The sequence below is a fragment of the Sus scrofa genome, chromosome 8 (genome assembly GCF_054392235.1).
Source record: "Sus scrofa isolate SSC_HxYL_T2T_F1_AM1 chromosome 8, Sscrofa_HxYL_maternal_Yorkshire_Landrace_v2.0, whole genome shotgun sequence".
Lineage (NCBI taxonomy): Eukaryota > Metazoa > Chordata > Mammalia > Artiodactyla > Suidae > Sus > Sus scrofa.
Genome location: NC_139390.1, coordinates 32,683,747 through 32,698,410, shown reverse-complemented (window position 1 = coordinate 32,698,410; position 14,664 = coordinate 32,683,747). Strand labels below are relative to the sequence as shown.

Here is a 14,664-nt window from a genome sequence, read left to right as displayed (position 1 = left end):
CGGCAAGGGCGGATCGTTAACCCACTGAGCAAGGGCAGGGACCGAACCCGCAACCTCATGGTTCCTAGTCGGATTCGTTAACCACTGCGCCACGACGGGAACTCCGAAAAGCCATCATTTCTGATGTCTTCTCTACCTCCTTGTCCACAAAGCTCTTCATTCTAATAATTTCAAGGGGTGTCAGAGATAACTGCAATCTTCCAGATTTTCACCAAAGGGGACTTCTTTTTTTTTCTTTTAAGAGTCCCACCTGCAGCATAAGGAAGTTCCCAGGCCAGGGGTCGAATCAGAGCTGCAGCTGCCAGGCGACACCACCGCCACAGCAACGCCAGATCCGAGCCACATCTATGACCCACACTGTAGCTCGAGGCAACACTGGATCCTTAACCCACTTAAGTGAGGCCAAGGATGGAACCCACATCCTCACGGACACTATGTCGGGTTCTTAACCCTCTGAGCTGCAACGGGAACTCTGAGAGGAGTTCTTGTAGAAATCACTTGGGCCCCATGGGACTTCTGCCACCTATGAAAATTCACTCATTGGCCTTTGCGTAGCTTCTATGTGCCAAGGAGAGATGGAGGCGAGTTCTTTAAAGTGTCTGCTGACAACAGGGACTGTCTGGAGAACTAGCAATAATAATTCATCTACAATGCTGATTAGCATCTTTCGAATATTTCGGACTAGTGGCTTTCATTTCAAAACCTGGGACATCTCCTTACATAGTGTTAACTGGAAGCAGATGTCTGCTCCAAAGGCTCTGCAAACACTGGACAAGGGCCGAAAACTCTGATAGCCTACGACTCACTGAGGCTTCTCGCTGCAGAGCACGGCGAATTCTCAGAGCAAATCCCACCAGAGGATGAATGGCTTCAGAAACTCACGACAGCCTGGACTGTACTCCAGGGTTTCTGGGTACCCTGTTTTGACCTCCCACGGAACACACTGGAGCCCATGGGGCAGGGTGATTACCCACAACCCATCGGTTTGCTGGTTATCCCTTATAGCATCACCCAGGGTAAACGCGGCTTCTCACAGGTCAGAGGATACTAATGGCAAAGATCAGGTCCACAGTAAAACCACAGTGAGGGGGACACCATCGCCTCATTTTAACCTCTATCCATCCAGACACAGGAACCATTTCAGGTGAGTGATGTTTGGAGGCTTTGAATGGACAGCAGGCTCTTTTGATGATCTATACCATCTTACCTTACTTAAAAAAGATTTCAAGGAGTTCCCTTCGTGGCTCAGCAGTACATGAACCCGACTAGGATCCATGGGGATGAGGGTTGGATCCCTGGCCTCGCTCAGTGGGTTAAGGATGTGGCACTGCCATGAGCTGTGGTGTAGGTTGCAGACACAGCTCGGATCCTGCGTTGCTGTGGCTGTGGCATAGGCCAGTGGCTGTAGCCCCATTTGGACCCCTAGCCTGGGAATCTCCATATGCCGCAGGTGTGGCCCTAAAAGGCAAAAAAAAAAAAAAAAAAAAAAAAAGTTTTGCCTATTTAAAAAGAAGCCTCTTTATATTCAATAGCACAAGGACACTGACTTTGGAGCTATTAGAATATATTCGGGCAGTAATCTACATATAACGTATTACTGGAATGATAATTTCAAAGCTGATGTGCAGTAGCCATGGGGACCCTTTCTGGGAGTGAGGGGCTCAGCCTGGCTCTGCGCAGGTGGACAGACAGCTTGGCACGGCTCCTACCTGCCCTTTTCCTCCAGTGGGTCACCATCCCCCGTCTTAAGCAACAAGTCACTGTTATCCCCCTGGAGTAGTTTCTTCTGTCTTGTTTCTTGTTCTTCCTCTCGACAGTTTTCCAAGTCCATCTTAGTCTAATGAAGAAAACAAGCATAACCTTGAATGCAATTTTTAAACACACTGGACAACACTCATGTCTGGCCATGGAATACTTGAAACATTTTTTTTTCTTTCTTTTTTTCTTTTAGCTTTTTACGACTGCACCTGTGGCATATGGAGGTTCCCAGGCTTGGGGTCCATTTGGAGCTACAGCTGCCGGCCTACGCCAGAGCCACAGCAACACGGGATCTGAGCCGTGTCTGCCACCTACACCACAGCTCACGGCAACGCCAGATCCTTAACTCACTGATCGAGGCCAGGGATCGAACCCGCAACCTCATGGTTCCTAGTCGGGTTCATTTCAGATGTGCCACGATGGCAGCTCCCTGAAGCATTTTTTTCAATTGCACTGCTTACAACTTAAAGGATAGTCATTCAAATCAACTGCATAGCAACTGATTTCCAATGATTTAAAATGAATGTGTAATCCGGATTTCTTTTAAAAGTTACTGCAAGAGGTTTCTGGTTAGAAAACCTATTTTTCAAAATAAAGCAAAGTCATAGGACTGCTCATTTCAGCACAAGTGGCTTTCTAGGGCCTATGGGTTATTTTAAAATGCAGACTGTAGAGTATAACCTTTAAAACTCGTATAAAAATAAAAATCTTAAAAAACATTAAATTGAAAAAATTGTACTTCAAGATTTGGTATTTGAAAATGGCAGTGGATATAGAAAAGTTATTGAACAGTGTAAAACTCCTTTGATTGTGATATATTAACTATACATATATATATATCTTTTTTTTTTTTTTTCTTTTTAGGGCTGCACCCATGGCACATGGTGGTTCCCAGGCTAGGGATCAAATCAGAACTACAGCTGCTGACTATACCACAGCCACAGCAACACCAGATCTGAGCTGCGTCTGCAACCTACACCATAGCTTACAGCAATGCCACATCCCAAACCCAACTGAGCGAGGCCAGGGATTGAACCTCCGTCCTCATGGATACTAGTTGGATTCGTTTCCATTGCACCACAATGGGAACTCCTTAACAACTTATTTTATAAGTCTAGAAAATGTCTATTTTAACCATTGCAATATATGAAAGAGATATAAGAGATCTTCTGTGATAATCTTTGTATACATTAGCAAAGATAAGCAATAATCTGAGCTTCCTGAGTGACTAGGCAATATTGAATTTAATGAGTTACTTTTGTACAATCTTAATTTGTACTCTTAAAATTGGATATTTAAAAAATTTGTGGTGTATTGCAGCATTCCCTAATTGACTACAGAATCAGCAGATATGATACATACACAAGTGATAATATACTATGTCTAATGCAAATGAACTTATTTTGTGATTTATCTCATTCAAAAAATAAAACGCAGATGATGGACCATCCAGGTCTTGGTATGACTTCTGTCCACTACCTCCGTGACCTTACTGGGGGGATACGAAGGTGGGCCAGCCTTTCTGGACTCTCTCTGGTTCATGAAGACACATAGGCATTTCATGTGGAATTTTGAGTGATTTAGAAGCAACTTTCATGGAGGCTGGTGGATCCTAGTGCCACCATCCAGGGCAAAGAGACATATGGTCTGGCAGAGAGAAATACATGTCTGTTGAATGACTGAATGATGGGCAGTGAGGGAAAGACATTCTAGCACATGGAATGGTCGCTAACCAGGGTCTTGCCAACCAGGGCAGAAATTTTGGCTGCCAGCCTGTGAGGGCAGAGTTGGCCTTAGTAACGTCTTTACTGCTTCTCAGGAACTGACTCTAGGGTGTGACCACGGCAATGACAGTACCATGGGGTACAATGGAAATGTAGTAGCTGAGATCATTCTAGAAAAATAGCCAGTCCTGGATTTAAACTGCTGGAAAACTTGGTCTTGCGGTTTTGAACTTCTAATTTGGTTTATTCATTTCATGAACTGCTTTCAATTGTGGTCTCACCACTGTCCCACTGCCTTCAGTCATGGAGGAGGATGTAGACAGCTGGTCTGCAGAACTTGAAGAAATAGTAAATGGAACCACAGTGTCCTCAATTATTTTGCGCTCCTAAGGGAAAGACAGAATTAGCAAAAGGGGGAAAAGTGAAAAATCGTATTTGTCAAGAGAAAATTTCATTAAGGAACTTTAGGGAAAAACATCAGAATTACATGCAAATAAGCAGGGCGTTTAAAAAAGGTCCTATTTTTAGAAAGCATGTAAATCAGATAATAGTCTCTATGGGCAGTGATTTAGAAATTAGCATTTAATTTAGAAAAATAAAGTATTTGCAAATGGATTAGTCAGTGTGATTCCAGAAGCCTAATTAGAAATGCTGTTAGGGAGAGGATTATGCACAAATGTTATTGTTGTAGATAAAATTCACAACAATATTAGTCATAAACAAATTTTGGATAATATACATAAAGCGTGGCTTCAAATTCTCAAATGTGGTCTGGTTTGTTCACTTAAAAAAATTAAACAGGAGTTCCCATTGTGACAGCAGAAATGAATCCAACTAGGAACCACGGGGTTGAGGGTTCGATCCCTGGTCTCGTTCAGTGGGTTAAGAATCTGGCGTTGCCATGAGCTGTGGTGTAGGTCACAGATGCAGCTCAGATCTCGAGTTGCTGTGGCTGTGGTGTAGGCTAGCAGCTGTAGCTCCAATTCAACCCCTAGTCTGGGGCCCTCCATGTGCTATGGGTGCGGCCCTAAAAAGCAAAAAAAATAAAAAAATTAAAAAATTAAAAAATTAAACAAACAAAACCATATACTCTTTTCCAAATCTCTTCAGTACCATACACTGAATGCAGTAGTACAGATTCATTAAAGGCCTCATAAAATTAACATTACTTCATGAATTTGGTATCAGACGTGCTTGCCTCAAAGAAACACAAAAAGTAAATTGAGACCTTCACGTCATCTCTGTAAGATAACTCAAGAATCTGACTCTGTGATCAAGGAACAGCCATAATTATATTCTTTCCCTTGCCCATGACTCAGCACACCTTTACCACAAACTAAATTTGAGAGAACAGTGGTCTTTTCGAGCCATGGGATAGGACTCCTTTAAAAGGTTAATGAGGCTCTGCTGTGAGTAAAGAGAATCGGACGTAGCCCCCTCGTGCACACAGCGCAGACACAGGAAGTGTCTTGGAGGAACTGGGGCTTTGGGGCCAAATCCCTTCTGGGGAATTATTTCCTACCTCCTCATAGTATCTGCGTTCTTCCTCTTCCACCTCCTTTTGGGCCTTTTCCCACTCTTCTTTCAGCTTGTCCTGCTCCTTCTGGTATCTCTCCTGTTACGGAATTTCCACAGCTTGTTCTGAATTGACCATTGCCTTCATCCCTGGGACGCCCCCCACCCCCCCACTAAACCATCATGTGCAATATGTTGCAAGACTATCTTCTTGCTGTAACTTTCTGGATCTAGCCTCTTCATGAAACAGGTGGTACTCAAACATGCTAGGGATATTAAACACTCAACGGAGAGCCATATTTTCTGCTGTTAGAGGTGTGACTTTGAGCAAATTATTTCACTTTTTTTAAGCTTTTCTTCAATTGCAAGTTGAGACTAATAAGATATACTTTGAAGAGTTTTATACTAGGTAAATGCGATAAAACATATCAAACACCTACAACCATGCCCATTTTGGCACACCCCGAGGCACAGCATAGGTTAGTTCTAAGGTTACTAGGTTACGTCTTGGAGCCCTGTTGCGCTACAAAACTGGCATGAAACAAGTAGGAACATGGTAATTTACTCCCAGAATTTTTCTAGAATTGAAAATTAGCAGCTTTTGCTCAAAGATGGAGCAAACATTTCTTCTTAAGGAACAAGACCCCAGTCAAATTTTATTTCACATGGTGCTGCCCTTGTGGCTGTTGCGCCGCTGTGGCTCAGCAATAACGAATAGTACCCATGAGGGCGCAGGTTCGATCTCTGGTCCCAATCCTTGGGTTAAGGATCCACCATTGCCGTGAGCTGTGGTATAAGTTACTGATGCAGCTCCAATCTTGTGTTGCTGTGGCTGTGGTGTAGGCCGGCAGCTGCAGCTCTGATTCAACCCTTAGCCTGGGAACTTCCATATGCTTTGGGTGTAGCTACAGAAAGAAAAAAAATTTTTTATTTCACATGGATGCTATCAAATGGCTTTTATTTTTTTCCCCCGCTCCAAGTTGGATGGGAATTTGATAGGCAGCTAAGGAGGTGCCAAATGGCTGGGTTGGCCCTTGATCAACATCTGGATTTTTCTTCTAAGCAAAACACGTTTTCCTTATGGTTCATCAGCATGACCTCTGGTAGGAGGAATTAGACATAGTGCATTCTGTCTCATGGACACAAAATGAATGGACTTAGACTCAATGACTTCTGACAAGAAGGTGATCCCATGCATTTCTTGTGCTAAACATCTATGAAATATAACAGAAATTAAGAAAGCATTACCTTAAAGAAGAAGAAGAAGAAGAAAAAAAAAAAAAGACAGTAAACCCAGTCCTACCTGGAGCAAACGTTCCTGCTCCTGTTGCCATTTCTCCTGTCGCCTGCGCTCTTCTTCCGGGTCCCATGCCCAAAACTTAAACTGCTTGGAAAATAAAACCATAATCAGAATTGGGCCACGTCCTCAAGTCCAGGCCAGAGCAAGGGACACAATCAGCTCCCGGCCTGACACCCAGATGGCTGTGAGGAAGCAAAGCCTTCCAGAGTTTAAAGGCGTTCTTTGCTGGCAGAAACCACTTTCTAATCTTAGTCTCTCCTTGGGTCACTTCCAAGATGCTGGTATGGGTCTGTGAACCTTTTTGGAACTCATGAAGACAGGAAGTCATCAGCCACCAGCACGGGAAGGCTTTGGCTTCATTTCTCTTAGGAGTGATTTCTTCAATGAGTCAGGTTTCTGAGCATAAGACACTTACTTTGCATATTGATCCTGAATCCAAATAGAAACGCTTCTTTCAGCAGAACTGCGCTTTATGAGAAGCGGTGTTTGCTGCACTAGAGAACTAATCTTTTCCACTGCTATTGCTTTTCCACACCAGCTTCCTCTCAAGTGGGTCATTTAACTCACCAGTGCCCATCAGCCTCACCAGAGATCCTGGCAAAGGGAACCCCTGCCTGGATCCCAGCATAGCAAGCATTCATTTTGTTCCGGTCTTTTAAAAAACAGGTTTTGTGATTGGAGAACCATGTGGTCCAACGGGAACAATGGGAGAAGGATGCATGAACCAAAGTGGGCACCCAGACCACAGAATGTGAGATGGACAGGGTCCAAGAGGGAAGCGAATCACAGCTGGTCCCTGGGAAACCAGCCACAGGAGGCACTGCTGTGTTTCAAGTTGGCTTCCAGGGAGTTCCCATTATGGCTCAGCAGAAACAAATCCGACCAGTATCCATGAGATTTCAGGTTCGATCCCTGGCCTTGCTCAGTGGGTTAAGAATCTGGGGTTGCCGTGAGCTGTGGTATAGGTCGCAGACGTGGCTCAGATCCCGGACTGCTGTGGCTGTGATGTGGGCTGGCAGCATAGCTCTGATTCAACCTGGGAATGTCCATATGCCGCAGGTGTGGCCCTAAAAAGGAAAAATAAAATAAAATAAAATAAAAAATAAAGTTGACCTCCCTTGTCCCCCAGAGTAGGTGCTGAGGCAAACCAAGCCCCCTTTATAACTGTGCTTCTTCCCTTCATCGTGTTCTCATGCGGCAGTTTGGGGAGGCACTTGGAACCTTCTGGGAATCCTGAGAGAGAGCAGGGTGGGGGGTGGAGGAGGTGGGGGGAGGAGAGAGTCTGGGGCAGAGTGAGGTGCAGGCAGATTCGACCTCCTCCAGCTGCCTGCAAAGCTGGACAGAGTCAGTCCTGTCCGAGGTTTCGATGGTCCAGCTATTTCCCAAGACACCTGGGCTAGCCCACCTGCCCCCAGGAGATCCACGCTACCACTCAGGGGCGCGAAGGCTGGGCTGGCCCGGGGAAGCGTCTCCAGGCTGAGAAATCAGGCCAGGCCATGGCTGTTGCTTGACTTTTAGCATTATAACTATTTATGGCCTTAAAGTATGTAGACATGTGAAATGTGGGCCTCAATTGATACTCTTGTTGCAGTTCCTACATATGGTAGGAATGGCCACAAAAAACTCAAAGAAAGATGGGCAAACCAGGTAGGGAAATGCATTTCCTATAGGCCACTTTTGGGATTCACACTGCACATCGTGTACTAAAGGCTCTGATAAGTTATGCAGAGAAATACTATTTTTTTTTTTTTTGCATAAAATCCAGAGTTGGAGTTCCTATTGTGCCTCAGCAGTAATGAACTCGACTAGTATCCATGAAGATGCAGGTTCGATCCCTGGCCTCACTCAGTGGGTTAAGGATCCGACACTGCTGTGATCTGTGGTGTAGGTCTCAGATATGGCTTGGATCCCGCGTTGCTGTGGCTGTAGTGTAGGCTGGCAGTTGCAGCTCTGATTCAACGCCTAGCCTAGGAACTGCCATATGCTGTGGGTACGGCTCTAAAAAGACCAAAAAAAAAAAAAAAAAAAAGTTACATAGCACTTTCAGGGCCATATGGTTAATAAAGCTCTAATCAAAAGGCAACAGGAAATTCCCACAGAGAGCAGCAGCAGGTTAAGAGTCCAGTATTGCCACAACTGTGACACACGAGGTGCGGGTTTGATCCCTGGCCCTGGAATTTCCACAGGCTGAGGATGTGGCTAAAATGAAAAAAAAAAAAAAAAAAAAGATTGAGAAAGATGCAACAATGATTATGTGGCTACCCTTGAGGCCCAGAAAATGCTACAGTTGACTGTGCCATGGAGGAAGCTCCACATCCAGTGGGAATTTCAGAGGGTGAATAAGGGTGACAGGCCAGCACTGGGACCACTCAGTTTCAAGGGTCAGGTCTGCACAGAGCGTTCAGGCATAATTCAGCAGCAAGGAATCTCTACAGCATTATGTCCCTTGATGTTTTAATTAACAAATGATTTTTTTATTAAAAAAAATTGAAAACGAAATGTAAAGATAATAGAATTCAAGATACTGGGTGGTAAGGAGGAGTATAACTCAGACAGACAGTTTGGGTCCCCGGAGAGAGTCCAGCCTGGGCCCTGTCTGCCAATAGTTCGCTGTGTTAAAGTACTGGCCTCCTTTAAGAAATGCTTTTGAAAAAAAAATTAAATTAAAAAATTAAAAAATGATTTTGAAAAAAAAGAAAATAATTAAAAAAATAAAAAATGATTTTGGAGTTCCCTTCATGACTCAGTGGTTAACGAACTGGACCAGGATCCACGAAGATGTGGATTCAATCCCTGGCTTCGCTCAGTGGGTTGAGGATCTGGTGTTGCTGTGACCTGTGGTGTAGGTCACAGATGTGGCTTAGATCCTGAGTTGCTGTGGCTGTGGCCTAGGCTGGCAGCTGTAGCTCTGATTTGATCCCTAGCCTGGGAACCTCCATATACTGTGGGTTCGGCCCTAAAATAAAAAAAATAAATAAATAAAATAAAAAACGATTTTGAATGCCTACAAAAGTTGTATATTTTATTACTAATTCCTTTTGTCACATTTATTTAAGTTGTTTATTTTAATTAATTAATTTTTTTGGCCATACCTGCTGCATACAGAAGTTCCCAGGCCAGGAATTGAGTATGAGCTAGAACTGTAACCTATGTACACCACAGTTGTAGGAATGTAGGATCCTTAACCCACTGCCCTGGGCTGGGAATCGAACCAATGCCTTCAGAGAAACAAGCTGCACAACAACAGGAACTCCTCAGTTGTTTCTTTTAGACTTTACTTTCCGGCCTTACCACTTTGTTTCCAGGCACAATAAAAACTCTGCATAATGACAATCCATGTCTTTCTTCGTGATTCAAGTGACAGCATTATACACAACTTATAAGTATTCTTTTACAATCAAAAGTTTAGAGCCCGCTTTTTTGTTTTGTTTTGTTTTTTTGCTTTTTAGGGCCATACCCGCAGCACATGGAGGTTTCCAGGCTAGGGGTTGAATCGGAGCTACAGCTGCTGGCCTATGCCAGAGCCACAGCAATGCAGGATCTGAGCCACGTCTGCAACCTACACCACAGCTCATGGCAACCCAGATCCTTAACCCACTGCATGAGGCCAGGGATCAAACCCGCAACCTCATGGTTCCTAGTCGGAGTTGTTTCTGCTGTGCCACAACAGAAACTACTGGAGCCTGTTTTTGACTGACTCCTCTTTAAGTGAATCAAATACCTTACAAGTGAAAAATCACACTAAATGTATGATCTTATTCCTTAACAGGAGTTACTTACAGGTGTAGTCACAGGGGACTTTTCACTGCTTGGAGAATCCACTGTACAGAAAGAAAGGAAAAAAGACCACAGCGTGAGTAGCTTCTAATTGTCTTTCTTTTTGATCCTCTCAGTGGAGTGTGGTTCCTATGTCAGCTCCAAACCAATTTTTTTTTTCCCGTAAGCCAAGAGCATTAGACAATCATAATAAAGCAGATCCCTGAAGCAGCTGGGACCCATCACCAAGAGAAGTTATAACCAGTGTAATAGGATTGATCACATCAATTAGCATCAGGTCCTAGACTACAGAAAGCAAGATCTACTCCTATAAGTGCTGGCTTTAATGCACCTTGCATTCTGGCTTGACTGACCCATTCCTTCACTGTCTGACATGGAGATGGCTCACACAGAGGCCAGATGTCATCCAGGAGGCAGAGGGGGTGACACAGTTAACAAGAGAACTATTACCAGTTCCTGGTAAGTGCTTCTAATTTTTTTTTTTTAAAGAAAAGGGCCATAAAGGAAGAGGTGACTATTATTATTTCTTTGGATTTTCAAAATCAAAGTAAAATTCTGTGCACCACTCCCCCAATTTTAGCATAACTGATCCTGATATCAAAGAAAGAGCTCTTAGCTAACTGTGTGCCAGAAACAAGCGTTCTTTCCCCCCTGGAATCAGAAATGAAGAAAAGGACCAGATATCATTGGTTACCCGCAACACGGATTTTTGCACAAAAGAAACAGGGCTCCCCAGGATGCATTTTACCTGACTGGGAGAAAAACTGGGAACGTCGCCAAGAGTTCTGAACTCTCAGCGGGACGCTGGCAGTGCCAGGGGACTCTAGATCAGATGGCAGAACAGAACAAACAGAAAACCATGAAAACGGGGCAAGACTTGAATGAAACCACACTCCCTACTAACGGAGGTCTGGGTGTTGTCAATGCAAAGGCTGCAGAGTGAAAGAATCTAAAGGACAAAGCATCTCAACAAAACGTACACAGAACCCGAAGACACGGACAAAAGTCGATGAATGGGGCAGGTTATGCTCTTGTTCGTCATCTTTGGTGTTGGCTGGAATTTTAAGGGCACATCCTTAGAGGTGACATTGCTAAGACTCTCAAAACGAGAGTCTGATGTACGACGCAAGGGCGAGAGGCACAGTGTACACCGCTTTTGGAGAACACTAGAAAAGTATAAAAGACAGCAGCGATGAGTTCAATTATTTTTGATTTGCTTTCTAAAGGTGGTTTATGGAGGTCTGTGGCGGCTGCTATAGATGTGAGTAGCAAAAGGCCGTGTATATGTCTCGGTAATGAGCGCCATCAAACAGAGAGAAGCTCACGCAAACATGTGCATGCTTAGCCTGTGCGCTGTGCTCGTCTGTCATCATTTTCGATGCAAATAAAGACAGCAGTTTTTAAAATGTGCACACAGTCTTCTGAAATGTCAATTTAAGCTATCTTTCTCCTGTTGGGAGACAGCTGAGAGAGGGAAATTTGTCATCTTTAAATGCATTTTATGAATGTCATCGGAGTATTTAAAGACTCTTTATGCACGTGTGTATGTTTAAAGGAAATCTGTGGAGCATCAAGAGGGCCCCCCGGCAGATTTTCAGTTGCCTGTATGATCAGGGGAGAAACAGATGCGTGTGGAGGGGGTGGCAGCATCGCTGTCTTGGGAACAGGGTATTAGGTGTGGCTCCTGGTTTCCTGATCTTGACCCTATACTTTTTTGGGTGTGCAGCCTCTGAATCACTCACTTCATTTATTTTTAATTTTACTTTATGGCTACTCTATGGAAGTTCCCAGGCCAGGGGCTGAATCCGAATGCAGCTGTGACCTACTCTGCAATTAGATTTTTTTTTTTTTTGTCTTTGTAGGGCCGTATCCGAGGCATATGGAGGTTCCCAGGCTAGGGGTCCAATCGGAGCTACCATTGCCAGCCTACATCAAAGCCACAGCAACAGCAGATCTGAGCCACGTCTGAGACCTACACCACAGCTCACGGCAACGCAGGATCCTTAACCCACTGAACAAGGCCAGGGATTGAACCCGAAACCTCTTGGTTCCTAGTCGGATTCGTTAACCACTGAGCCACGATGGGAACTCCTGCAACTGGATTCTTAACCCACTGTGCTCTGGTGGGAACTCCTGGTCACTTACATGTGTACTGACTTTTTAAATCTGGGCAAAGCCCTATACATCCCCGTCCTCCAGTTAAAGACAAACTATGCCTTTAAAAATTACATTTATTGTGCATAACTGAATCACTTTGCTATGTGTGTGAAACTAACACAATAATGTGAATCAATTATACTCCATACATTTTTCTTTTAAAAGATTACGTTTACTACAGGCCTTTTGCTTCTTGAAAGAGAGGAACTTCATACCTGCCAAACAAGTATTACTGTTATCCTCACACCTACTAGCAGTGAATTTGGTGTACAATTTAAACACATGGTTCAAGCCAGTGGGTTTCAGAGTGTGGTCTCCAGATCTGTAGCATCGGGATCACCTTTGCACACTCATCAGAAATGCAAATATTGTGGACCCCGCCCAGACCTACTCACTCAGACAGGACGGGACGGGGGAGGTGCCCAGTGACCTGTGTTTTAATTAGTCCTGCAGGGGACCCTGCCACAGACTCAGGTTTGAAAATGACTGCTTAAAAGTGTATCTCTCCAATATAAGCACTCCTATTTTAAGTGGTGCATTTAAGAATTGTTTATTCTTGAGTTCCCGTCGTGGCACAGTGGTTAATGAATCCGACTAAGAACCATGAGGTTGCGGGTTTGATTCCTGGCCTTGCTCAGTAGGTTAAGGATCCAGCGTTGCCGTGAGCTGTGGTGTAGGTAGCAGACGCAGCTTGGATCCTGCATTGCTGTGGCTCTGGCGTAGTCTGTCGGCTACAGCTCTGATTCGACCCCTAGCCTGGGAACCTCCATATGCCATGGGATTGGCCCTAGAAAAGGCAAAAAGACCAAAAAAAAAAATTGTTTATTCTTGTCTGGTACCTTGCTCTATAATTCCACTACTGCAACTATGCTGCAGGTACTATTATTAGTGCTTATTCTGGGCTGGGTGTTAAGCTAAATTCTTCCTTCCTTCCTTTCTTTTGTTTTATCTCGTGTAATTCAACAGCCCTATGAGGATGGCACTGTCATTATTTCCAGTTTACAGGCAACAGAGATTGGAGAGAACTTGGTGAGTAAGATCACATGATCACACAGACAAGAACTAGAAGAGCCAGAATTTGAACGCAGGCCTTCTGTCTCCAGAGCCTATAGCTGTAATTACAGCTTCCACGAACCAGACAAACGTATCGAACAAACATAACTGCATCTTAAAGAATATTTTTAGAAATGCTTTAGTGCTACCGAATTTTATTTTATTTTTTGGCGGGGGAGCACCCGAGGCATGTGGAAGTTCCCAGGCCGGGGATCGAACCTACACCGAAGTTTCCGCCCACGCCACAATGGCAGCAACACCTGATCCTTAACGCGACGTGCCACAAGGGAACTTCCTGAATTTTATTTTTTAATCGTTCACTGCAGATAAAGCATTTAACTCAACAGTATGTTTTTCAAAATCGACGTGCTTCACCACAGATCATGAGATGCTAAAGCATGTAAGACAATAACACTAATTAATGTAGCTTAAAATATCTATTTCCTCTCTCTATTACCTATCTACACAATTAAAAAGTGCTAGAAATAGGGCAGGATTAAAACCTAAATATGGCCAGCTGCTGGCCCCGTTTCGACAACTTATTTTTGTCAATTCCCTTCAGGACAGGAGGGCTGACAAATTTACAACAAATGCTTCGAAGATCGAATTGAACTTGTTTCCACAGTAAGAGACTGGTGAGCATCAGTACATGTAGTGAGAGGATTCCTGCCCAAGGACGTCCTCTTTTGCAGATACAGCCCAGCTTCTCTCCCAGCCGCCAGCAAAGACGAATGGGAGCCAACTCCATTTCTACCAAAGAGCTGCCCATCTTTGAAAAGAAAAGCAAAAAGAAATCCCCAGCCTCCAGGACGCTGTGCATCCTTGCTTTGCCTGGACTGATACATATATCAGTCCCGGGGAAAGTACATTACAAAAGAAAGGCAAGAAACCTTACAGTTCTTGCCTCCTGAACTCTAGCTGTTTACACGTCACACCAGGAAAGAGAGAGAACTCACGGCAGTAAAGCCCAGCGGTCTGTCTCTTGTGAGGCACGGTCCCTACAGACCACGGAATCCTCAGGACCCGTCCCCACTGCTCACATCCCACAGGCTCCTTTCTGGTGGTTGTGGGCACCTGGGGCTCTCACCAAGATAAAGGGATTCAAGCTGGGCTCTTAAAGAATAAAGGGGGAGTTCCCACCGTGGCGCAGTGAAAATGAATCTGATTAGTATCCATGAGGTTGTGGGTTCGCTCCCTGGCCTCGCTCAGTGGGTTAACGATCCGGCATTGCTGTGAGCTGTGGTGTAGGTCGTAGATGCGGCTCGGATTCCGTGTTGCTGTGGCTCTGGTGTAGGCCTGTGGCTACAGCTGGGAACCTCCATATGTCACAGGACTGGCCTTAAAAAGACAAAAAAATAAAAAAAGAAAAAAAAGAAAAAG

The 14,664-nt window shown here is 44.4% G+C and overlaps 1 protein-coding gene across 50 annotated transcripts in view; it reads right to left on the bottom strand.

The window, feature by feature from the left end:
* LIMCH1 (LIM and calponin homology domains 1) overlaps positions 1-14,664 on the bottom strand; it is a 357,562-nt gene that overhangs the window by 15,572 nt on the left and 327,326 nt on the right. For 9 of the 50 annotated variants that reach the window (XM_084971778.1, XM_084971783.1, XM_084971791.1 and 6 more), the window contains 5 exons: positions 10,078-10,118; positions 6,301-6,381; positions 5,005-5,097; positions 3,764-3,868; positions 1,710-1,837 (listed from right to left, as the gene is read on the bottom strand). In XM_084971778.1, the coding sequence (XP_084827904.1) occupies positions 1,710-1,837; positions 3,764-3,868; positions 5,005-5,097; positions 6,301-6,381; positions 10,078-10,118 (448 nt within the window). Of the gene's footprint in view, positions 1-1,709; positions 1,838-3,763; positions 3,869-5,004; positions 5,098-6,300; positions 6,385-10,077; positions 10,119-10,822; positions 10,898-14,664 lie in introns of all 50 variants that reach the window. The other 41 variants (XM_084971777.1, XM_084971782.1, XM_084971789.1 and 38 more) reach the window with 7 other exon arrangements.